Below are 27,290 nucleotides of genomic sequence, written 5' to 3' on the forward strand. Positions count from 1 at the left end.
AGAAAGACTCTGGAATCTCATGCTCCCAGCACCTCTCCCTGCCACCTCCATTTCCCTCTTATGCCCAAAAGAGTAGTTGAAATTTAAGCCATTCACATTCAACGTTAGTGGGATGTGAAGAACTAAATCTGCCTGGGTGTAGAGAACATGAGACATCATGATATTTTCCCCTCTGATTGTATCTATTTGAATATTTTTATAACAAAATTTAAAAACAACTCAGAATAAAGGTATACCATCCTATGATAACTTAGCAGTGTTTTTCCTGGTGTACAGTCTCTCTACACCATCCTTTTTGGCCCCCACTGGCAACTGACTGCTTCTCATTTGTGCTGTTTCTTCCAAGTGCAGGAAAACCCCATTTTCATCTCTGCCTACGGTGCTCACAGAGTGGGCAGGGCCAGCAGAAACAGGCACAGTAGTTCATGTGGGCCAGACGGTGAGTCAGTAGGAAAGTAATAAATGATAAAGGAAGATGGACCATTGCCAGAGGTGGAAAAGAACTCCTCAGGATTGGGGAAGGAAAGGGCTGAACTTCCTGCCCTGATCTGATATGGGATTAAAGACATACGAGTTGGTTTAGACAGGGGTGTAAAGAAGAAATACTGTTAATGTCAGAAGCAGACAAGTACAGAAAGTGCCTGGGCTGTTTTCAGGGGTGGAGGACTTTGGATATCTGCCCTCCATCTCTTCCCTGTTCACAGATGGGTCTGCTTCTCAGTAGCAGCTTCTTTTTCCATGAAGAGACTCATGCCAGTATTCCCTAGGCTAAGGCAATGTCATCTAAGAATGATCCTTGGAAATACTGGGAGCCCATCTGGAATTGCTTCCAAGGCTGCCTGATGAGGAGGCAGCCTGAAGAGCTCCCATAATGGAGCTCTAACAGATTCCCATGCTTACTCCTAATAGGAGATTCTCCCTCTCCACCTCCCTTAGGATGTGCTTGTTCAGTCCCCAGTGTTCCCTTCTGATAGGACATGCCCTGCAACTTGGATGGGAATTCAGTGTGCAAATGAGCATCAAGAAATCCTGGAATTCTTCTCATAACCTCGACTCGAGGGGAATTCAATTAAAGTTTGTGCAGCACCAGTTAACAGGGCAATGAGGGAATTGCATTGTTGTTGGTGCCTGTAATAACCTTACATCCCAGACCAATAACTGCCTGGGTGAGTGTAAGAGGGCCAAGTACCTTCACCTAGGATCTGTTCTTCATCATCGAGGACAGTATCTGTGGGAGCCATTTCGAGGTTCAAATTCATAGCTCACGGAGGTGCCAACTATTGTTAAAGAAATTATTTTCTTTTGAGAGTACAAATATTGGAACAGAAGTGAACTAATTGGGGGAAGGGCAGTTGGGAGAGAGCAGGTGAGCTCTTTCCTATTAATGGGGAGACTTTGATGACTTGCCTTGAAAATGGACAGGAACTCTTCAATTGAAGTCATTACAGCTGAGCTTGCTCAGGATTTAATTCCATTTACATTTGCTGGCTCACTGAGGTGAAGCTGGAAGTGGAGTCCCCAAAGTCATCCCCTTGATGTACCTCAAGCTGTTCCCTGTGAAATGACGACCCCTATGAAAGCTCGGCCTTTTCAACCACTTCAAGAGCTCACAGACTTAATTCCTACAGATAAAGTAGGTTTTTGGTCATGCTTTTAAAGCAAAGAGCCCAAGAATCTCTCTTTATGTCTCCAAATGGCAGCTCCTTTCAATGTTGAGGCCAGAACTTTTGCTTTATTTCCCCTGCTATTTGACTTCTAAACGTTAGCAGAACGCAAGTGTCTTTTGAAACACAATACAGCTGACTTCTGTTTTCACCTCAGTTTAAGATAAACTCAGCCCAACAGCTGAACTACAAGCACCCTAAGACTCCCATTTGCCTTAATTACTAAAAATTGTACAAAACTTTTCACATTTGTCCGATCGTTTGCATTAGTATAGTTAATTTTATTAATGATGGTGTCTAGCATACAAATGGCAATGGAAAGACTATGGGTTTGGAAGACCAACATTCCCGAGTTTGCTTCCCTACTCCATCTCTTAACTCAAGTGCAGTGTGACCTTGAGTTAGCTATTTAGGCTAAGTATCAGTTTCCTCATGTGCAAAATAAGGATAATGAGATTTACTTGTAGGGTTGATGTGAGATTTATGTAGACTGATGTATAGGAAGCACTAAGCACAGTGCCTGACCCATAGCGCACTCACAGATGTGTGAGTTATTAGATGTTGTTGTCATTTTTAACAAAATAAAAGAACCGAACCATCAACTATGAGACATTAAATGCTAGTCTTTCACAAGATGATAATCTTATTTGAGGGTATCTAAAGACTTTTTAAAAAGCTCATCTCTAGCTTCCTTTAGAACAGGCAGGAAAAACCAAATGATTAGCACAATTATCCTAATGTAAACTTCTGTAATACGTAGACGTGTGATCAAAATATTAGGTCAAATAAATTTGCTTATATAATTTGGAGTTAACTGTGCTGTGTAAGGTCATGAATATGAGGCTTGCAGGAACCCAGTGGATCCAGAATTGCCCTGAAGTTCGGCCATAAAATGAACAAAGATTTCAAGCAAAACTGCTGGGAGTCCAGGCGAAGCAGAGCTGCCTGGGGGAGCAGAGTTTCCTGGGCAGAGCACCTCCCTGGGCCTGGCATCCTCCCAGGAGAGCCCCACCTCTGGAATACACATTCAGGGACTCTAAAACACAGAGCAGTCTCACAATCCACTTACTGTGAATGGGCCTCGGGTGGGGAGGCACAGAATTTCCTGGCAGCCTTTTATACCTCAACAATAAAACACCTATAAGCCCCTAGGGGGGCAGGGAGAACTCTCACTGGGCTTCTCCTATAGAAGGAAGGAGGTAGCCTCCACTCATTTTATGAATCCCCTTGTAGCAATCTCTGACATATGAGGCTGGCACTGGTTCTGAAATCTCTCTGTAATATTTCTCACTATCGGTAAGGGAGTATGAATTAGATATGGGTCTAGTACTTTAAGTCCTTAGCTCTTTTTCCAGTGTCTGTCTTGTTGAATAATTTTATAGAGAAAAGAAGATTCCCAATTAATAACTCAATTAAAAACAATTCCCTGGATCAGAGGAAGCAGGGAGGGGCAAGTTATTTCAGAAAGCACAAGGACGGGAAAGAATCCAGTTTTTCTTAGGACTAAGAAGTTGTCTGAAGTCACCACCCAAAGCTCTGTTCACTGAATAACAGTCCTAATTGTGAGGTTCAGATTCTTGTTTGGGAAAATAGAATGGAAATAAAATGGCAACAATTGGCTCTGAAATTTCCTTGAGGCAAAAATGCCAGCTCTGATGAGGTGCAGCCCACTTATAATTCTGCCTCACAAAAGCGTGACATGCATGCCCCACAGTGTGTCTCTGAACATGCATGCAGCTGCTTGTTAAAAGCAGAACATTTGCCCATCACATAGTGGTCACACTTTTGCCACCAAAGCACTGAGCTGGGCTTCCTGTGCTAGATAGCCTTTGGTCAATTCCAGTTTTCTTTGTTTCCTCTCCTCGCCTCCCTTTTTTTCCTTCCCGCCATATCCCAATCTCTTTCAGAAGGATTTAATGGCTGTAACACTTCAGCAGAGAGAGAGAGCTTTACTTGGCGACTTTTGGTTTACAGGATCGTTGGTGAACAATCAGTCTGTCTGGCAGGAAGGTGCGCCCACAAACAGCACAGGGAACCAATGTGCTCTGGGCACTGGTCCAGGCAGCTTCATTTAAGGCATCGAGATCATAGAAACCTTTGGCTGGGAAGTTAAAGGAAAAAAGAAAAGAGAACAGAAAAGAAAGAAAAGGAAAAGAAAATGGTAAAACGGATCAGTTTTCATTCTGGAGAACCATACCCTACTTTTTATGGAAAATATTTTCAGGAAATACCTGTTGACTGAGGCTTTTAAACAAATCCTGTTACTTTTGCCAAAAAAAAAAGAGTACTGCTCACTCAAAGGTTGAGTGAAGTTAGCTATGAACCAGAGATTTTTCACTCTTTGGATTTTACAAAGGGGAAGATATTGCTTTATGTGTTATGATATGCATTCTTCACTAATTATTAATATCTTTGCTTATTATCATGCAAATTATTTTCTTGCAAATATAACTTGTGGCCTTCTTTCAGATGCCTCTAAATATAAGCTTGCAAAGGAAAAAGGACATGTATTTGTATTTTCCTCTTCTGTAATCCTTCAGTGGAATGTTTTTATAAGTCAAAACTGACAGTTGAGAGTGAATTTAAGATGAATTATATCCTAAAAATGTATCACCTCTTTATGGTCATAAACTCAAAGATTCTTTAAATAATTAAAGTGACGAATACAAGCAGAATAGTTAATCTGATGGAAAGAAGTGTCCTTAAGAAAACAACAAAGATAGCTGAGAGATGTATAATCTTCATTGGCAGAGCATAGACAAAAGGCATGTGGCTTTGTTTTAGAGAAACTGTGGGACTCAGCTTTAATAAACCTTATTTAAATAGAATGACTTTAGTACATTAAATTGAATATGTTTTAGAATTGTCCAAAATAGGCCCCCCAAAATGTAGCCAGGCACTCAAAAATATATAACACACTTTTTATCATTTTCATAGCACATATTTTTTCATTAAAGCCCAGGCTATTCTTATATGATTTCTGTCTAACGGTTCACACAACCATGACAAACCTCAGATTCCTTAACATGCCCATTCCTAATGTTCTTTTTTTGATCCATGGGAAATTAAACCCCAGAAAACCTAGTATTTCTCCTTTGGATAAAGCAAATACCACTTTCTATGCAGGATACAAATGTATATTTTGAGTGCTTTGAAAACTGTTGAAAAAAGAACGGTACTTTCTCCTTATTCATATGAGTTTTAATGTGGACTCAGATGTTCCAGAGTATTCATTGATTCTCACTTGTAGATGATTCATCACATTTCTTTTTTTTTTCTTATTTTTGAGGAAGATTAGCCCTGAGCTAACTACTGCCAATCGTCCTCTTTTTGCTGAGGAAGACTGGCCCTGAGCTCCATGCCCATCTTCCTCTACTTTATATGTGGGACGCCTACCGCAGCATGGCGTGCCAAGTGGTGCCATGTCTGCACACGGGATCCGAACCGGCGAACCCCGGGCGGCTGAGAAGCAGAACATGCAAACTTAACTGCTGTGCCACTGGGATGGCCCTGATTCATCACATTTCTAAAAGCTTTTGCATAAGGCTTTGGCTTTGGGTCTGGAGGAAGGGTAATTTGAACTCTATGACTACACTGTCCATAGGGTGGAAATGGTAATGGGAATTCCCTTGCCTACAGAGAAAGAGTACCTTCAGAAATAAAAATAGCATGAGGCCAAGAGGAAAATTGCAGGGACGTGCACCTATCAGACCTACCTTTTCCATCTGTAGGCAACAACAGAACAAGGAACCTACCTGGGCTTTCAAACTAGTCACCTCTTCTAGATGTGTGATAATTATGCTCAAGCAGAGAAGTGATAAAGATCAGAAGTGAAGGAAACTCATTTTCCACACCAAATGAGAATTGCTGGGAAGAGCTTTTCAATGAGGTAAACAATCTCTTTGTGGGCAAACGCTGTAATTTCAATACATGACGTTTTCATCTTGAGTTCTTTTCCGTCTATATGCAGAGTCCTCTTCTTAGCAAAGACTGTGAATAGTTGGGTTTTAGCAACATCTAGAAATTTATCGTGACAATCTAGGTTACATTCTGTGGGTTGCTGTAAAACTCTCTTTGGGTCACATTTCTAACAAGAGTGTTCTGGACTGATTGACACTAAATGACCTCCAGGTTACCTCCCAGATCTGCAGATCTATGGCTACGTAAGAAGAACGAATGCACTAAATGATACTCCTCCTAAAACTAAGAAGGATTTTCTTTGAATCAGGGGCTCAACTGAGAAAATAACAATGGTAGAAATGTGATGAGCAAGTTTGAGCTTGCTTGGCAAAAATATTCTCTGAACTACTTTATTCTCATTTCCTAAAAGAGTAAGCATGAGGCTCTGTGATGAGGCCACACGTGGCAGTTTATGGACTTTCAGTTTCCTTTGGCTTGAGCAGTGCTTTACAATATATTAATCGCAAAATTTAAAAAATCTGGACATTTCATATAGATGTCTAGATTTCCAGTCTTTTAATGTGTTATTGAAATGTGTGACCACACTGGGCTAAATTTCTGAATGAATAATACCAGCTGGAACTGGCAAGACAGTCAGTGCTCTCCAGCTCACCATGGGCCCCAACTTCCCTTTTTTCACACCTGCACCAATTTATTAAATTTTGCAACCTGGCTAGTGGACCCTGTAAGCATTTGAGTTTGGTACCTTTGCTCTATGAACACTAAGATACATTTATATTTGAAGACTTGTTTCCAGATGCCCCAAAGGTTTTTTAAGTTCTACATTTTTTAAGTATTATGTTTGATGGTACATGAAAGTAATTTTCGGGAAATATAGTAAATTCCAGTGGGTCCCTCTTCTTTTTTTTTTTTTTAAAGGTTTATTTTTCCTTTTTCTCCCCAAAGCCCCCAGGTGCATAGTTGTGTATTTTTAGCTGTGGGTCCTTCTAGTTGTGGCATGTGGGACGCCACCCCAGCATGGCCTGACGAGTGATACCATGTCCTTGCCCAGGATCCGAACCAGTGAAACTCTGGGACGCTGAAGCAGAGCGTGCGAACTTAACCACTCGGCCATGGGGCTGGCCCCCTGCCTCTTCTTGCCCAGTTTTGCCAGCACGTAGTGTCTTTCTGTCTCAGCATCTGAAGGCAGCACTTCGGGCAGGCATTCCAGAACTGTTTTTCCTATTTGGCTGTAGCCAAGAAAGTAAATGTTGCTGATTTCAGTTGTTTAAACAAATAAGAAAAGAATATCTCTACTCTTACAGATTTAGAGAGAAAATCTTCCCTTATGCACTCAAGTCTTTTTTTCAAAAAACTTACCAGTGATGGTCCTGACTTCTGGTTTTTTAGGTTCTGGTCTCCTTAACTCCTTAGGCAACAAGTTGTTTTCATTATGCCATTTTTTTAGACATTGTGGCTCATGGATGGCGATTGATTTTGTTCCATATTCATGACCACAAATGTAGCAAACAATTGTTGGTGGACGTCTTATCATTGTTGGCTGCAAGTAATATAACATATCTGTTAGATAAAGTGTAGGTTTGGAAATTATATTTTAAAATTATAATGCATTCAAATTAGCTAGAAAATCAATATGATGTTTAAAAACTCCAACCAGTCTGATGAATTTAAACTTTATGACAAGAGAACAAACTATGTTATCTGAGTGACTGGGGGCAGTGAGGATGTGGGTTTGAGAGGAGTTTAGGAAATAAAGAGGAGCTAACCAGAATTCTACATGTCGGTAGTTTATAAAATGTATTTTCTCATTTAATAAATATCGATTGATTATCTTCTGACTATTCTCCGTGCTAGGAGAACACAAAGATAAATCCGGCATGAATCATCTGCTCAATAACATCTGGCTTTAGCATACTGGTATGTCTGAGAAATAAAGTAAGTTCATTGGAGCGTTTATGATAAACACTGTTGTGCCCACCCACATTGCCTCATGTCAACAGCTTTCTACTGCAAGCACCTGTGTTCTCTGCCTTTTTTGACATACAGTAGGCTCCACTCACAGGCAGGGCAACTAATCAATTATAGATGGGAGGTGGTGGATAAATACCCAGCTTCCTCTCTAAGGCTGATTCCATACAGTCTTCCAGAAGTCCCCATTGGGACTGTACCACAGTTACTCATTAATGTACTATATAGGCTTCCTTCTCTGCCCTATCTCTCCTCCCACTACTTTGCTGGGGTTTCCTGGGATCATCTCTCAAATAAACTACTTGAACTCAAATCCTTTTCTTAGGATTTCTTTCTGGGAGAACCAAATCTGAGGAAGCGTTAAGGATAAAATGCAATAGGGAGCTTCTGCTTCTGTCTAGGATATAGAAAGTTATGAGAAACACTGCTCCCACCTAAACAATGAAATAAGTCAAATAGCCTACAGAATCATAATTTTTGAGCCCATTGGAGACTCAAAGTTGCAAGGTAAATTAAGAGTTAAAAGAACTGCCTAAGTTTGAGGGTGGATAAACAGAATCAAGAGAAAACCTCCCACACTCCAACTTTACATGAATATGAGACAACAGTTGTCTGCCACAGAGAAAAGGGCTGACAGCTGAGTGCAAACACCTCTGAGGTGCAGGCATGCAGGGTCTGTGTATATAAACTCTCCCATCCAAAACAGTCCAACACTGGGGAGAGGCAGAAGCCTTGATAGAAAGCTTCAGTAATTCAAGAACACAGGATCTGCCTAAATCTGAGGACAGAGCTGGAGAATTAGGCCATGCACTGAGTCCTGGGTAAGAGCAGTCTACTGCTGAAGGAGGGTTGGGAACACTAAGGGCAACTCCTTCTCTGTTGCAGGCATGTAAGGCACACAGGAGTCTAAGAGTATAGCAGAAGAACTAGGAGGAGCCCTTTGGCTCCAGGCCATTCACTGAGTTCAAGGCAAGGGCAGTTTACCACTGGGGGAATTTAAACCCTGTAATGCACTGAACATAACTAAAGCAAAGACAAGATCCAAACCTTGCTAAATTACAGACGACATTGACACACCAATTATACTCACAGCCTGACAGAAGAAGAGGCAAACTTATTTTGAGTATAAGTATAATCTACTCAGAATCTACTGTTCTCTTACACAGAATGTCCAGCATTCAATCAAAATTATAAAGCACACACACACAAAGAAAATAGGACCCACCACCATCAGATATAATCTTAATATAACCAGACTAAGATATGGCCTAGATAACTGGACTATCAGGGTTTTAAAATAATTATTTTGATTAATACTTAAGAATAATTATTTAAAATAATTGTAGTAAATATGTTAAAAGATATAGAGGAAAAGGTGACAGCATGTGTGAATATATGGAAAATTAAAGCAGAGAGATAAAAATTATTCAATAAAATCAATGGGAAATGCTAAAATAAAAAACATGATATGGGAGATGAAATATTCATTTGATAAGACTTTCAGCAGATGTCCACACAGCAGAAGAAACAATCAATAAACTTAAGGATATGTCAGAAGAGATTTCCCAAACAGTAACACAGAGAGAAAAAACAGTGAAGAAAAAAATGGAATAGATCAAATGGTCCAACATATATGTAATTGGATCCCAGAAGGAGGAGAAAAAAAGTGAAGAAAAGAAATAGATGAAGAAATTATGTCTGAGAATTTTCTCAAATTAATGAGACAACAAATAACATATCCAAAAAGCTCAGAGAAATCCAAGCAGGTTAAGTAAGAAAAACAGAACTAGATACACGATAGTGAAACTACTAAAGACAAAAGATAAGCTTGAAAGCAGTCAGAGAAAACAGAGACAATATATACAAGGGAACAAGAAAACAATGACAAAAATTTCAGGTGATTTCTCATCAGAAAAAATGTGGAGGACAGAAAATAATGGAATGACATTTTAACAATGATTAAAGAAAAAACCCACTACCATGTCAATTTAGAATTACATATCCAGTAAAAATATCCTTCAAAATGAAGGTGACATAAACACATCTTTAGACAAAAGGCAAAAGAATTCATCCTTGGCAGAGCTGCTCTACAAGAAATGCTAAAAGAAGTTCTAAATACTGAGGGGAAATATCAGCTAGAAATCTGTTCTATAAGGAATAGAAACAGCATAAAATGCAAATAGTTCAATAAATTAAAACAATCTTTTAAAAATATTTCTAATTTTTGTACATACAAATGACAAAATCTCTTTAGATTAAGGGGTCTTTGAAGAAAAATGGTAGCAAAGGAGTATGGAGTTTATGGTGTATATATATATATGTAAACTTTACATATATATATGTAAAGTTTTTATGCAAAACTTATTTTGTAAAAAAAATAACTTTACTTATATATATATACATAAAGTTATAGTAAATAAAAGCATAGAATTCTTAGATCTTCCTTGAAGTAATTTTTCACACATAGAATGTGACATGCTGAAGATGCATATTTTAATCTCAATAGTAACCACTGAAGCACAAAGTTATGCAAAGAGGCATAATTAGGGGAGATAGAATACTTAAAAAAAAATTGTTGAGTTAACTACCCCCAAAGAATGATAGGAAAAGAGGAGTAGAGGACCAAAAAAAATAAATAATAAAAGAGGCAAGAGGAACAAATAGAATTAAAACACCGAGGTGGTAGACTTAAATCTAAATATATCGATTATTGCAGTAAATATAAATGGACTAAAGAACACAATTAAAAGGCGTAGGTTGACAGACTAGATTAAAAAACTAAGACCCAATTACATGTTGTTTATAAGAAATGCATTTTACAAACATGGAGACACAAATAGACTACAAGTAAAAGGATAGGAAAAAAATTTCACATAAACACTAAGCAAAAGAAAGCTAGTTTGGCTACGTTAGTAAAATTTAACTGAAATTCAGAGGTTGGAAATCTTTCTTCCAGTTGTGAAGATCAAAGAAAGCTTTGAGGAGGTAGCATTTGAAGAATGGGTAGAATTCAGACCACAAGGACTGGGAGGGGTGGAGAAGACTATTGGAGCCTGGGGAAACAGCATGAGCAAAGCCTTGGGAACAGGAATCTGGAGGTGAGTACAAGGAATAGCAAATAACGTAGTTTGCCTGGTGTTCAGTGTAGCATTGAGAACTAAAATCAGACAGGCAGGCTGCAGCCATGCTGTGAACAACCATGAATGCCATGCTAAGGTCTGGGTTTTGTTTTGTAAATGATAGGAAACTGTTAGGGCAGTAATCTATAAAGGGCTTTACAAAAAGGTCTGGCTGTAATGTATCTAAAAGGGCTAACAGGGCAGCATATCTATGAGAACTTCAGCATTCATGGCTCTGAGAGCAAAGAAATCACAGGTCCAAGAGAACACCAATGTTTTATTCTAGGTAACAGGGCGATAGTGATGTCACTTACTGAAAGGGGGATTGAAAAAGGCAGGTTGGAGAAGGGGAAATAAAGGGATTCTGTTCCGGACCTGTTGTGTTTGACATACTTGTAGAATCTAAATGTGAATAAGTCCAACCAAAACAGGAAATAGAGGCTTATAATTTAGGATTAGCAGGTTTCTGAGCTATTCACACAGAAGAGATGTTTAAAATGATAAAAACTTCAGAAAAGGAGTTTATAGAGAGTATATGGAAAAAAGTTCTTAGGAGAATATCTACAATAAGGAAATTGGGGAAGGGAAATTGCAGCCTAAAAAGATAAAGGTTCAAGTTTCCAGTTAAAGAAACAGAGCATGGGGACAAAAGACTCCATTTAGGATTCTGGAAACACTTCTGGTTTCCAGAAAGATAGTGTCATCAACTCTGTCAAATGTTACAGAGAGTAACGGGTGGTTGAGGGAGGCCGTTAGATTTGATTACCAGTAGATTGTATACCAGTGACTTCTGCAAGTTTAGTTCCAATGTAGTGATAAGGATAAAACTAAATTGTTAGGAGTTAAAGATTAGGTTGAGGAGAAGAAGAATACACTCAAAAAATCTGAAGAAAGGAAATTTGAGAGACAAGCAGAGCTGAAGAAAGATTTGTTTTGTTGTTTTCAGGATAGGAGTGTCTTAGGCAGAGAGAGACTATAGGCTGAAGAGAAAACAAATAATCAATAGAATAATGTCTCCAAGGAGGCAGGAGGAGATGGGGTCAAGGATGTGACTGGAGATGTTAGCCTCTGAAGAAGGGGAAGACGAAATAGATGAAGTTAGAGAAAGGTTGTTGTGGAGAAGTGAGGCGCAAGACGAGCTCACGTAAGAGGAATTTAGTCTTCAAAGAATGAGGCAAAGTGATCTTCAGGGAATGAAGAGATTTGAATTCTGGGCAAGAGAATAGTGAAAAATATGGGAATTAGGCACTGTGGGGAATGTAATAGTGATTCAATTCGGGAAGAATACTCATCGAGTAATGGAAAAGACCTAGTTAAGTTGAGCTGCAAGAAATTTTAATGGAATTAAATGGCCTTTTTCAATATGTTCTTAAGTAGCACTGGGTGGCATGAAAGCAGAGAAAAATTAACTTGGTGGTGTGGTCTCCTTTGGGGAAATAAAACATGGCAAAATGTGTGAAGGTTTTAGAATCTGCCTGCTTCTAACTAAGACTATTGGGGATTACAACTGCGATGGGAAGAGCACAGAGCAAGATCAAAATTGGAAGGAAGCACATTTGTGATTTCTGCATACCCAAACCGAAAAACAGACTCTAGCTGGGGAAATCCACAACTGACACAGACCAAGCAAAATGGAAAATAGAGTTACTCTCTGCATGATCCAAGTTTTTTAAAAAAGCATATTATTTGAAGTAGAATATTTTTATTATATTATTCTATACTGAATTATGCCAATAGACTATAGTCATCAAAATAACTATAATTGTTTATCCTTCCTTGTTATTAGCCACATAGCAGGATCTATACCTGAAAAGTGACTTTAAAAATATTTGGGGAATTCAAGACCTAAGAGAAAGAATAAGGAGAAGCAATAATTTTCAAAGTATCCACAAGTTCCTTACTAGTTTTTACTTGTTCGCTTACTTGAAAGATTAATTAAGTGCAGGTTTTTTAGTTTAAAAATGAGGTTTTTTTTTTTACTTTGAGAATAATGATTTTATTAAAATTCCATATGGAAAGAATGAGCCAAATGCAGTATTTAACCAAGCATATAAGCAAAATAAATGGCATGGGTCCTAAATGAGGACATTCATGTCACATTGTCAGAAGGTTTCTTTTGAAAGGAAAAATTAGAAGAAAACAGGCAGACACAGAGGCCAGAAGACACGCACAAAGTAACTTAAAGAAATGTGGGAGAAAATTAATACCATAAAAGGGCTAAGATGTTCTATATTATATTTTCCAAAGCTTGTTCCATGCTCTGTATTTGTGGTTGAACTGCAGATGAACCTGCAACATACTCCATATTCTTAGGTTTTGAACATCTTACTCCTAAGCTTACTTTCTAGGGAAGTGCAAGTAACACAGACACTGCTAAAGAGAAAAACGCATCCCCATGGGTCTCAACAGAGGTAAGAGAATTTCTATTATTTTTCATTAATTTCACGATTGTCAGTCTGAAACTTCCAGAGAAAGCTGAACAATCTCCAACTTGTGGTTATTGCCACTACCCCAACTGCCAAGGTATTACTTTTCAGCCTCTTTCTCCAGCATTTTCAGATGGAAGCGGACGTGTGGGGAAGGGAGAGGAGGAACAGGAGGAAGAGACCATAGCCCTGGCAGAAAGGGCAGAAGGCCCCGTCTTAGAAATGCGCTAATGAGACATGGCATAACAGAGCAAGGCAGGGCCAGTGGAAGATTTGCCCAGGGGGCTCGTCTGCCTGGGGGCTTGCCAGGGCCTGCCAATTCCAGGAAAACGTAATTAAAGGAAGGCAAAGAGGAAACCGATAAGTTTAATGTTTCTGCAGAGCAAAGGATTAAATCAACAGTTTTCCTGTCAACATTTCAGATAATATTTTGGGGGTGTGAAGCATTACTTCTTTAACATCAGGGTAAAAGATTTTTCAAAAAGTTAATCTCTTGAATTTACTTCAGTGTTATTTCAGGTGTAAACTGTTTCCTAAACTTCCTACATGAACCGGCAGCTAAATTCTCCATACGCAAAAGTTTAAGGCTCATCACAATTTTGCTTTTGTTCTTTCAGTTTCCTGGGAAAGTGTATTTAGGCTGGATACAGGCAGAGGCACTTGAACACTTCAGGGAAAGTTTTCATATGTGTGTTTTTCTTTTAACTTGAATCCACTAACTTTCATATGTTTTAAATCATTTTGCTGGCCACTATTGGAATTATCATTTTATTTTCCACTCAGCATTTTTTTTTTCTTTTCGTTAATGTCTTTTCTCTGTCAGGAACACCTCATGATCGATCTTATAGGCCAGGACTATGCAAAGCAAAGGGAAGCGGACATTTGACAACTTTTCCCCTAATCATTGTAGATGATCTGTTATCCATCCATTCATTTTTACAGTTTAAAATAAACAGCTGTAATACCACCAATAGATATTGGAAAGGGAAATGATTAAGGACCAAGAAAAGAGAATGGTTTGGTGGAGAACCTCCAGAGACATATGGGTGGAAGAGAAATAGACATAGTTCTAGAAAATCTAGACTGGGATACCTATTTCAAATAGCTTCAAATGGCTCTCAATAACCTCTCTGGTAGTTCAGGCTGAAAGGAAACCACAGTGAATTGCACAACTCAATAGCTGATAGAGCTTAGGGAAAGAAGCATAAGAATTAACTAGCAGGAAAAAGTATCCCTAACACTAAATACTGTTGCATGAATCTTAATGAAAGAAATATTGAAAACTAAAATGGAAGTCATTACTAGCAGTTTTACAAAAGATCAGAAACACTCTATGTTTGTTCATTTCTTATATTAACCCACAATGAATATTAAGTAACAGTAGTGTGAAGTTATAGTTGTGTGATGTTATTTACAGGAGAGTTAGGAGACCATGATCCAAAGATGTAGCTTTTTTGGAGATTTGTTGTGAAATAGAAATTAGCAAGTAATATTTATGGGGCAATAGATCCCTTTGAACACCTAATGACTGCTATGATTATCTCTCCAGAAAAATGCACATGTCTGCAGAACTATGGATGTGATTTCAAAAAATTGGTGGACTCTTTAAAACTCATCCATTAACTCCAGGAAGTGAGCTGTTGGGCCTTTAGCCAGAGGCAAACTTCTTCCTCAAATAGATGCTCCTTTGTGTAAGGAACCATTTGGCACCAATTAAATGCATCAAAAAGTGCTGAGTTGAAACATGCAAGAACTTATGAAATACATCACCTCCAGCTTCAGTGATCTTACGTCCTGCTCTGCCTAGAACAGTCGCTGGTATACCTGTTGTCTTGGCTAAGTATTAACGGTTCCTTCTTTTACTTTCTAAACTGTCCCCATTTAGTCAATAAATTGTATGGTCACTCTACCTCTGATCTCCTTTGAAAAACATTCATTAATAAAATACAAACAATCATAGGATGAAACAACAACAACAACAAGAAGCTCAGAAATGTTGAAGCTGTGACGATAAGACTGGTAATGAATCCATTTAAACATAGAACTAAGGCAAAATGACTACAGAAATTATGGTTAGAGAAGGGAATATAAAAGGAACATACCTTGACAAATAAAAATACTTAATTATCAAAAATTGGCAGGAGAAGGAGAGGTGTAAAGATGTTAATAAGACTAAATTCCTCACCTTACATGGCAAACAGTCAATTAAAGCAATGTAAAACTAACTCATGGAGTTGAAATTTTTTTTTCGAATCTTTCAATAATTTATCTTTGTTTTTAATGTTGGTAGATCCTTTTAAGAAGTAATATTCTTTGAGTGAAGAAATATTTTTCTGAAGTTCAGCAATGTCAGTTTCACGTTGGTTTCTTTTTGTTAAATTTGAGTAAAAGTTATTGTATCTCTGTTAATAACTTGGATATGCTGATCTCACTTCCATGAACCAGTCCGCATCTCTATTTATTTATGTATGTTTGTGTATACAGAGAGATGTCTGGAATGATGTTGACTAAGGTCAAACTAATGGAGCTTGGGGTAATTTTTATGCTAATTTTTATACTTTCCTAATAGTTTGAATTTTTGTAATGAACTTGTGTTATTTTTATAAGAATAATAAAATGATAAAAAAAGAATATCAACTCCAGAGTAAAAACATAAGCAGGGAGTAGGTAATAAAATCTGTCCTAAAAGGAAAAATCAAGTGAAGCCCAAATTGCTTTCTGAAAATTCCTTTAATAATTGATAAAAGAGCATATTCAAAGCTTTGTATATAATACAGTTTAGTATTATAATCAATTAATAGTTGGAACTAGAATTAATATTAGGTATGAATACAACTTTGCATAGCATAAAACAAAAGTACAAGGCAAAATGAAAATATTTACAGTATCTTACACAATTCTAATAATATTATTTTATTTTTTCAACTGTTTAAAGTTCAATATACATCAGTTAAATGCTTGTATGATGCAATTTAATTGAAGTCCTAGAATTCTGATCCATTTCTTTAAAAAGCAGCAATGAAGGTCTGGAAAAATAATCTCAGGGCAGGATTTAGCTTGAGTCTGTTTCTACCATAACATAATTTAAATATAGCTCTTTAAGATATTTTAGTTTTGTTCAGGCTTGTTTCCCTGGCTTGGATGCATTAACCAAAACATGAATTCACAAATAACTAAATGGGGTTGTATGGTATTCATCTGACATTGAAAAGTGGCAGCCAAAAAGATAACTTGGGGAGTGGATGGACTGAACCATCCCTTGGGTCCTGTGTTGCCCATTGTGGCTGGACTGACAAATCACCGTGTAATTTTCAGCCGCCCAACTGCCCCCCTTCCCTCTGCACTTGATTCTGTTTTGTGCAAACTTGGCTTGTCTGACATGATATCAGGAATTTCTGTGGTTCTCCACGGCTACAGAATAAAGGCCAAACACTTCATACTGACTTCATTCATGGCCAGCGTTAGCGCCGTGAAACAAATCTGCTAACTGCACCAAACTCAGCACCATTCCCAAAGCTGGAGGCCACAGTCCTCAACTTTGCTGCTCCATGACTTTATTCATCTAGTCCTTCCAGCAACAAACATTTAATTGAGTATAGTACCTCCTCCATGCTGGAGGTGTTGAGGATCCCCAATCCTTAGTTTTCCTTAGTAATGGAGACAAACGTATAAATTGCTAATTAGAAGGCAAAATTTACAAGTGCCATGGTAGGAAGACATAGTGACACAGGAACCTGAAGTAGGAAGAAAGGGAAGAGTTTTGACCAGAAGCCAACAAAGTGGGTGATATTTGAAGTGGGTTTGTTGAATGGCTAGAACTGTACTGGTGAGGGGAGAATTCCCTCAAGCAAACTGCCAATGACATGACCTTTTCAATAACTAGTTAATATTACTGAAGTATGTTAACATGAAAGCTTTAAAGCCCGTAGCAAAAAAACTGATGAGAGGAAGTGTGAGAGCAAGAATTAGTCCATTCAATACAGGACTGAAACACGAATGGTCAGACCTTGAGAATTCAGTCAAAGTTTGGCACCTTTTCTAAGTGTCCCCCCATCTTCCCACCTTTGTCCTGAGCTCAAACTCCATTCTCTGTCATTAGAAGCTAGCCATGCTTCAGTAGCTGGGTAGGGATTTGACAGACAGTACTAGACACAGGCCTATGCCAAGAGAGCTGGTTCAGCCTCTGCGTTGTTGTGGGAGTCAGGCAGAGAGAGGCAATAAAAAAAGTAATGACAAGCGTCTTGATTGTGTTGAGACCTGAATGCAAGGATAAGGACTTAATACCTTTGAGACAGAATCAGATCAAGGAATAGGCCAGATGGAGCAATTTATAATTTTCATATACTAAAACATCTTGATTCTTCTATATTGAAGAAATACAGACTGGTTCTGTCTGTACTGAACTAGATAGCAGTCTTAAGTAGTAATAAAAACACTAATGCGGGGCTGGCCCCGTGGCCGAGTGGTTGAGTTCGCGCGCTCCGCTGCAGGCGGCCCAGTGTTTCGTTGGTTCGAATCCTGGGCGCGGACATGGCACTGCTCATCAAGCCACGCTGAGGCAGCATCCCACATGCCACATCTAGAAGAACCCACAATGAAGAATATACAACTATGTACTGGGGGGCTTTGGGGAGAAAAGGGAAAAAAATAAAATCTTTAAAAAAAAAAAAACACTAATGCAACTGGAAGTATCCATAAATAGATAAACAAAGTGTAATATAGCCATTCGATGGACTATTACTCAGCAGTAGAAAAAGAACTACTGCTACTAGGAACAACATGGATGAAACTCAGAATCGTTACGCAGACAGAAGTCAGACACAAAGGAGTACCTTAGTCGCTGATTCCATCTATATAAAATCCAAACTAAGCTGAAGTGGTTAAAAATCAAATCAGGGGTTGCCTGGAGGCTGGAGGTGAAAAGAGGAATAAAGGGTATCAGGAATCTTTAGGGGTGATGGAAATGTTCTGGATCTTGATTATGGTGGTGGTATAACAGGTACGTAAAACTGTCAAAACTCATTGAATTCACGTGTTTAATGCATGCAGTTTATTGTTTGTATATTATTCCTCAATAAAGCTGATTAAAACCCACTCATGCAGACCTGGTTCAGTGGAGTATTTTAGCATTCCCGTGCTCAGGCAATACAGTCAGTTCCAAATCAGCAGTACGCATTGGCAGATGAAATTCCAAAATCAAATAACATATTTTAGAGTGACTTTCGCCAGGAACTGGAGAATGTTTTTAAGTGATCTAGATTGTAAACCCTTTAATTTGTCTAGCAAGAAATTCTTCAGTTGAACAAAGAGAAAGAATTACCATAGAAGAAAACTACAAAAAGAAAAAAAAGCACCCAGAGAAATTTAGAAAATGGTTTTTTTCCAGGACATTAAAAATTTTGCCAGAGAAAGTGCACTAGGTAGCGACTCCATTCACACACAATTTCATGCAGAAAAGTCCAATTCTAGATGCCAGGGCATGAGCCCTGCAGCAGAGATGGGTAGCTTAAAAGTGGGGCTTTCCCTTTGTGCCATGTGCGTGGCGTCTGGTCTGTCTGAAACATAACCGACACCAGTTTCATATCTTCCAGTAAGAGAAATCTCAAGGTCCTTTAACATATGTGTGTGTGCGTGCGCATGTGCACAATAGACGCATAAAGTCAGCCAGTCACTTTCCTCAGCTGATTTCCGGGGTAGTGAAAGGCTCCCTTTGCCTCAAACTATTCATTCCTTTACATTTTCCTCAGTTTTGCCCTTGACATCCCTCCAACCTGTAATTATCATCTTTAGACTCACTCCCCTCAGGAAGGAAGAAAGAGAGAGCTGAGAGCCTTGCTCTAGAAGGTCACAAGTACAATTCCCTATCTGCAACCAGGGAACAGAGGAAGCCCCCTGCGTTTGCATGTTTGGAGGCAGGAGTTGGCTGGATTTATTTGCTGTCATTGAATCAGTTGGCCTGTTCTTTTTGCAAAGGCCATTCAGTGGGGCTGTGCCAAAGCACCATATCAAAATGTAAGATATGTCTTTTTTATTACCAAATATGTATGCAAATAAAATGAAATGCCTAACTCTTTCCCTCAAGTAACATGCTTTGCACATTACTTGGAAACAAACAAAAAAGGCAGAAAATTTAAGCGGTTCTTTTTTTTTTAAGTTTGCATCATAACATCCCGGCACCAAAACAGCCATACGCCCTGTTCATTTGGGGACATTCATTAACCTAAGAGTCAGAGAAATCAAGGAACTCAGAGGTGAGAGAGCATCCTGAAAGGGAACAGTCCCTGTTGGCCTGAACTATGACTTTGAGTAAATTAGAAAAAGGTGCCCCACCTTAAGATGCTTTCAGACCATCTGGTTGTGATCATTAATCTGTAATGAGACAAGTCACAAGATGCACAATTAAAAAATAGTGGCCATGGGAGAGATACATATGACAATCCCTGTCGCAGGACCTGGCCCAGAACCGGCCCCATATATTGATGTATGTTAGAAGGAGCGTGATTGGTAACGAGCTCAGTATGGCCAGTCCGAAAAGATCTGGGTTGAATCAGATATTTTTCAACTGCGCAAAAGACAATAAAGCAATGGGATTCTAAATATTGATACTAAAGTTGCATTGTAAGTAGAAAGAAACCAGGGACATCTGCTGAGAATCCAGCTGAGACTGATTCGGGAGATGAGAGCGAGCGGCACTAAATGGAAACGCATCTGGAGGAAAGGGCTGTCTCTCAGGAGGTGAGTCAGCTGTACCTCAGATGCCGTTGCTCAGGAAGAATTTTCTGGTTACAGGCAACGTGCCAGGCACTGTGCTAGGTACAGAACCAGGAACTGGCCCTAACAGCGGGAATGACCACGCTTAACTCACCACCTTCATTTGGGAAATATTTTTTGCTTTTTCCTAAGCTCCTTCTCTAGGGCAATAAGTCAAGTTGACAGATCCCTCTTTGGCATGCATGGAGCTCATTCCACCTGAAATTATTCAAGAAACAGGGGCGGAATGAGAAGGACCTGATGAGCAGAGGAAGCATTTTTTTGACTTCTCTGCCCACTGATATGTTTCAATTCAGACCGATTAGTTCTGAAAACTACTCTCCAGATGTGGAGCCTCTCTAGGATCCTGGTCTTCTTGTGGTCCTGTAAAATTCTTAGAAGGTTTGGCTCCCGGATGTCTGACCCGCAAGAATGCCCTCATTGTTCTGGAGACTCCCAAATGGTGATTGGCAGCTGGGGTGAGTTCCCCTATGCTCAGCATGAAGTGTGCATGCCAGTGGTTCCTGCACACAACTATCGCACAACTATGTGGGTCCCTTATGGGTCCTTCATGACCGAGGCTATGCTCTTTACAGCCTCTCACCCAGGCTATGCTAACCCCTTAGAACTATCTCCTCTCTGCTCCCTACTCTGGATCTCAAATTGTAAGCTGATGGACCACAGGCCATTTCAGCCAACAGACAGGCATGTTTTACCAGACCAGCATAATCTTCTCAAAACTTTTAAATGTGAATATCTTTAGGTGGGACTTACTCTCCAAGATACCACAGGCTCCACCCCTCCCTATTGCCCTATATACAGCCTCCTCAACCCCTCAAAGCATTTGAGCTTGTGACTCTGAGCAGTCTATTTTCCCACTTCCTCTCCCCGCATAGCTCCCCAACAAAAGGTATTTGCCTTATATCTCATTTCCAAAAAATGAGCTAAACTCGTGGTTAATTTGCATTAATATGCCAGTGGCTGAAAAGAGTTTGTTACCTATCTAGGGAATCTATGCATTTTAGCTGGAATCTCCTATAGAGTCAGTGCTTTAAGTCAAAGGACTGAATCTCCGACTGTGGAATTTAAAAAAGCTAGCCAGGTCATAGGGGAGGCATTTTAGAAAAAAAAGTATGCAGTGATATATTAGAGATTGTCTCACTGAAAATTCCCTGCTCGCTTTGAATTTAAGCACTTTGGCAATTACAACAGAACTTGACAGGAGGCTTGAAGCCCATCTTTAGGCAAGAGAAGCTCTTACTTTAAGGGATGAGACTGGTTTCCAAGACCACATAGGCACCGTAATCATGTGTAATCCTCAAGTCATTTACTTGTTGGAAGATTTTTTGCTTCCCCCACTCTCAGCTGAATCTCAGGCTGTCAAAAACAGGGGCCCGCCTGCCAGGGTCTGAGGGACTTGTGATGTGACTGTGCAGTTGTTTGAATGGGTGTCACTCCATCAACAAGCATTCCTCTTCCTGGACGACAAAATTAAACACAAAGAATTTTGGCCTTAGCTGCTATTTTAGATTTTCCATACTCGTGATCCCTTCCATTAGGCCAAATAATTGAAATGTCTGTGGTGAGTGCACAGGGCATACCATAGAATGCCGAAAGTTTGGATGGGGAAATAAGAGGGAAAGTTTTCCTCTCCCATACTTGAGGAAAAAAGTAAAACCTCTTTTAGAAATTCTTGTGAATATTCCAATATGAAAATGTCCCACTGAGTAGCAGCTAACAATTATCCAGCACTTTCTAAGTGCCAGGCCCTGTACTAATCACTTAACATGCTTTATCTAAATAATTCTCATAATAATCCTCTGGCAAGACTCAGTACCCCCAATTTACAAACCAGGAAACTGAGGCACAGAGTGAGTCGTAAGGGGTCAAGCTGGTTTTCACTCGGATAGCGGGTCTTCAGGCATTGGCGCTGTGAAGGGAACAGGAAGGAGCTGACCAGTGACCACTCGTCAGCTACCATCCCAGGTCCTTTGCAGGCATTCTCTCATTTCAACCTCTCACAGTGGGGGAACTGAGGCTGGGGAAAGTTAAGTAACTTGCTCAAACATACGTGATTTCATTGTGCATCTATTATCTGATTCCAGGTCTGTCTGATTCCAGCTGCTTCTAGACACATGAGTGTCACCAGTGGTCAGACATGCCTTACATGTCCAGAGAGTCAGCCATTGGGTGAGATTGGAGAGAAACCAGCAAAATTCCTGCTTCTGCTCTCTTGACTGCCTCAAAATTTCATTCCGTGGGTTAAAACTGACCTCTCTCCTAGCTTCTTTCAAAATGCAAATAGTCCTATGAGGGAGATTTTTCTGTGCAGGATTTTGTCAGATTCTCCCAACTCCCTTCCAACAATATCAACAAATGGTGGTTGGTCGGGGCGGGGAGGGTGCAGACGGTGCTGAAAGGGAGGTCAGTATATGAGGCTGGGTCACAAAAAACTCACTTCCTAAAGTCAGAATTTTGCCTGCGGCCATATAAAAATTTTAACACACTTGACTGAGACTGAACGTATATAATTAAGTTTCCACACCCCAGGCATGTCCTACACATACAGATAAAGTGTAAATAGCATTTTAATACATAGGAGTAACTGCAGAGTTCAGTCTCAAACCTCAACAATTGCAAAGTTTGATTGTCTAGAAACCACTGGTATTTCACATTTACTTCTGGTGTTTTCAAACAATTCTACCCAAATGTCACATCTGGAAGGATCGTTGTTTGAAATTAAATTGTTTTTGGAAATCACTGGATGCCACGTAAGGAATTTTCCAATCCACCCTCTCTATTGGGCAGCTATTAGAGAGAGTTTGTTACTTATGATTTGGAGTTTTGTTTTGCTCCTTTTAACAATAAGAAAGACTGGACTATTCATTTGGAAATGCTCTTAATATTCAAGTATCTTCAGGTATCTGATTTTTTAAGACAAACTATTGGTAGTTTGTTTTAAACTACCCACCGTTAGTAGTTTGGCATTTTAGTTCTGTAATTGCCTACCCTGAGATACAAGGCTGAAATATGTAAGTCAAAGAATGAATTCCAAGTTAGAGTCTGTTCCTGAAAAGAATACAGTTTCTTAGCTTAAGTTATTTTTCTCTTTTTCTTTTTTCACATTTGAGATAAAACTGCTTTTTTCCCTGATCCCTTAGAAGGATATTGGTTGGAAGGTGAGGTATTTGATTAAATCTCTTGCTAAAATTCTTGCCAAGAATGACTTGCCTTGAAGAGAACGGACAGAGGATGTCCCTCGTGTCTGGTTCTTGAGCTCTTCAGTTTGGCACAAGCTCTGACGCTTGTAGTCAGATGGCTTCCAGTTCGTAGGATAAAATGAAGTAGCAAGGGAGCCATGGGGGCAAGACAGGAAAAACCCACAAACTGAGATAGCCACTTAGGTTTTTCCAGCTTCTACAGTTAGAGAGAAAAAAAGGAAAGCGTAGACACTACCTGACCTGGAACTTGGAAGTTGGCTTATTTCCAGTGCCCGATTTGTCTACAATTTATGCTAAAGGACCCTCAGCTCAGGGGAAGGCCAAAGAAAGAAGTTTTCCAATCAAAAGACAAGTATCCCTTTGGATAGAGCAGAAAGAATTTGAACCTTGGGACACAGTTTTGTGTTTCTCTCTCCTGTCCGTGTTAGAGTTGTTGATTCCAGGTCCTCCCCATCCTCTTCCTCTCTCCCTCTACCTCAATTTCCTGAACCTTCAGGTTGGGACTAGTGATATCATTATGATTTCACCTTCTCTGCTTAAACAAAGGTAGCCTGGGATGTGAGAGCTGCTTGGGGACTTTAAATGACAGGATCATGGCATCAGAGCTGGTGCTTGGAACAGGAAGATTGGTAAATTATTGAGTTTCTGGATTTATTAGGCCCTTCTTCAACTTACAGGACATTTCTTTACATATAAGACAGTCTCATAGAGGCAAATATTTGAAAGAGACAATGGATGTAAGGAGGAAGTGAATTACACAATATAAAAGGAAAGCAAGAGACGGAATCCTCAGTCAACTCCTCTCAATGCTGCACGTATTCATAAGGCTGACCTTGTGTCTCATATTTAGCAATGAGATTCTGTTCATAGGACATCACCTTTGTTCCCATAAGAACTCCTTCAAAATTGTGTTGCACTGCCTTTGGTGGAGTTCTAAGAATTTTGGGATAGATTTTAGTTGTTGATCTTGTAACTCTGATTTATAAGAACTGTGTATATCCATTCAGTGATTACACAAAGATTTCTAAGGATCTCTCATTAGAAAATATGGATGTCTGTGTGTTTGGGGCTCGAAGCGGAGAGGTAGGGGTGATGGAGAAACAGGCTTATGAAGACATATGAAATCACTTAAGCTAGATTAACTCTGAGAATAGGGCATTTTGTAGTTTTATCATTTTCGTCCTGAAAAATATTTGAAGTTATAATACGTGATCCTCTCCTCTTACAGAGGTTACAACCAGTACTTTTCTTTCTAGAGAAGCAGAAAGCCACATATTGAAACACCAAATCAATGACCACCTATTTTTGCTTTGGTCTTTTGGCTCTGGGAGAACTAGCTGGAGCTATTATGGTCTCTCTTGCCATGGATATGTGATATGTAATTATAATTTGAGGTTGATTTTTAAAATAATTATGTTAGACTATAATTTGTACAGATGAGTATTATCCTTCAAATGTTTATGTTAGGAAGCTATACATCAATTTCCGCGGTAATGCTGTTGCTCTAAAATTCATAACTCCCCCCACCCTCAACACACACAGTTTACACACGCAGATTCCTTCAGGTTGGCTTCTAGAGCCATAGTGCAGAAGAGAACTGGTCCTTTTACCTTAAAGTTGCACTTTGTACACCTGAGAGCCTTGAGATCCTAGAATCCTGCCCTGATATGCAGGCATGGTTGGCACCAAGGAAAGATGAAGAGCTGGCAGATGGAGTTGAGCATTAGTAGTCCAGCTATCAGCATCAACAGAGGGCAGTTTGTGAGGTCAAGGCTGATTTTTATGACATCAGCTCAAGTGAGGGGGTGAACCAGGGCCACTAAAGAGGATTATAAGGGTAAGAACCCCCAGAAGGATCCCACTGGATGTTTTATCTACCACATCCAAGTAGTTTCAAGTCATTCTTGTGTTTGGGAATCCTAGAGGCAAACAGTTCTAGAAGCCTTAGTCTTGATTTCAGGAGCTCAGCTCAACTGAAGGTATGAAGAGACAAAGGACTATGTAGACTCTTAAACGTAACATTTTTTTCTCTCTTTATACCTCTCTCTTTCTCATCTGATAGGCTTGATAAGCTTGCTTGGTATGTCATTGAGAAAACATAAGATATAAACTAGCAGATTGTAGCTCTTTCATCTTCCCACTAGCAACCTACAAACTTGCCTTCATCTGCATTCAACTGACTCCTGAAATGGAGAAGTGCCCTCTCCTATCAAAATCCCCCCTCCAAACAAGCTGGGATCCCACTCCCTGGTGCCAGTTTCTTCTCCACTTACCCTTATCACCTCTCCAGCTTCTTCACCCTCCCTGTCTCCACTGGATCACCATCCTAAGCATTCAAACATAGTCTAGAAACTCTCATCTTTTAAATAACCTCTCTTAACCCAATATCTCTATTTCCAGGCTACTTATTATTTTCCTCCTGGTTTTCAAAGCCAAACTTCTGAAAACACATCATATCTTATCATTCATACACTCTACAATCCCCACCACTACACTCAATGTGTTCTTTCAAAGGTTATCAAACTAACTCCACATTGCTAAATCAAACAGACATTTTTTTGCCTTCATTCTACCCAGTCTCTCAGCATCCCACACTGTTTTCCACACCCTTATTCTCGACATTTTCCCTGATTGCGGATTCCATGACACCACACTCTCTAGTCATTTCTCCAGTGTCTCCAGACACCCATCCTCCAACCCCTTCTGCTCTAACCCCTAAATATTGTAATGCCTCAGGGCTCAGCCCTGGGTCTATTATTCTAACCCTATACGCATTCTGATGACTTTGAATATATGTTAATAACATATAAACGTGTATCTCAATTAATCTTTTCTTTTGAGATTCAGACTTATATATTCAAGCTTACCTACTCACTAAGCTATCTTTCAAGCATTTTGAATTCCATATGTCCAGAATGGAACTATTGATCTTAACTCCCAAGAGCCTACCCTTTCTCAAGTCTTCCTCATCTTAAAAAATGGCAAAGCTAATACAGTTTTTCAAGCTAGAAATCTGGGATTTGTCCTGACCCCCTTCTCCATCCCTCCACATCCCAACCATCACCAATTTCTGCGCCCATTATACCTTACCTCCATCTCTACTACCAACACCCGAGGACAAGCCATCATTACCTCTTGCCCGGATTCTGCGAAAGCCAAACAGCTGATGTCCCCACGTCCACTGGGCAGCTGGAGCGAACTATGCTGTTTCTACAGTCTCATCTTGTGTCCCTGTCCCCTCCTTCATTAAGCTCTGGACACTTTTCTGTGAACTTTTTAGTTCCATTTTAAGATCTTTCTTACCTTGCAGCCTTCACACATGCTGCCTTTGGCCAAAATGTCTCCTCTTCTTGCCATTTCCTTCTCCCTGCATCTTTACTCTCGGCTAATGCTTTTATAACTTTCACATCTCAGCTGAAATGTCAGTTCCTGCCAGAGGTTTTCACTAATCAATATCCTGAATATCTACTCCCATAATTAGACACTGTCATATTACAATTTGAAATTTTATATTTTTTATTTATTTCACATCATTTTCTCTATAAGATTAAAACTCCCATGAAATCAAGAACTAAGTCTATCTTTTTTTTTGTTGTTTTGTTTTTTTTGTTTTGTTTTGTTTTTTTTTTGGAGGAAGATTAGTCCTCAGCTAACTACTGCCAGTCCTCCTCTTTTTGCTGAGGAAGCCTGGCTCTGAGCTAACATCCGTGCCCATCTTCCTCTAGTTTATACGTGGGACGCCTACCACAGCATGGCTGCCAAGCAGTGCCATGTCCGCACCCGGGATCCGAACCAGCGAACCCCGGGCCGCCGAGAAGCGGAACGTGCGAACTTAACCGCTGCACCACCGGGCCGTCCCCCTAAGTCTATCTTTTTTATGACTCTATATTTAGTAATTAGTCCAACGTCTAACAATAATTATTTGCTAAATAAACAAACTTCTGCCTTCTTTGTCCTACTGAACACTCACAGCATGGCAAGGCAGCCATACTCTTTTTGTATCACACATATACCTCCCATTTAGTGACACGGAAAGATGGGCCTTTGGAATTAGACATATCTGGCTCTGACACTCACTATTAAACCCACTGTGTGACTGGGCAAGTTGCTTAACCTCAGTCCCCCCACCTGGAAAGTGGGAAAAGAAATATCTGTCTTACAGTAATATTATGAAGATTAAAATGAGATCATGTATATAAAGTGCTAAGATCATAAAGGATC

The 27,290-nt window shown here is 39.6% G+C and overlaps 1 protein-coding gene across 3 annotated transcripts in view; it reads right to left on the bottom strand.

The window, feature by feature from the left end:
• Positions 1-276: 276 nt before the first annotated feature.
• LOC124241678 (zinc finger protein 474-like) overlaps positions 277-27,290 on the bottom strand; it is a 58,133-nt gene continuing 31,119 nt past the window's right edge. For all 3 annotated transcript variants that reach the window (XM_046665642.1, XM_046665643.1, XM_046665645.1), the window contains 2 exons: positions 6,945-7,125; positions 277-3,765 (listed from right to left, as the gene is read on the bottom strand). In XM_046665642.1, coding sequence (XP_046521598.1) covers positions 3,614-3,765; positions 6,945-7,125 — 333 coding nt within the window. In that variant the 3' untranslated portion in view covers positions 277-3,613. The remainder of the gene's footprint in view (positions 3,766-6,944; positions 7,126-27,290) is intronic.

The sequence above is a fragment of the Equus quagga genome, chromosome 7 (genome assembly GCF_021613505.1).
Source record: "Equus quagga isolate Etosha38 chromosome 7, UCLA_HA_Equagga_1.0, whole genome shotgun sequence".
In the NCBI taxonomy this organism is placed as follows: Eukaryota; Metazoa; Chordata; class Mammalia; order Perissodactyla; family Equidae; genus Equus; species Equus quagga.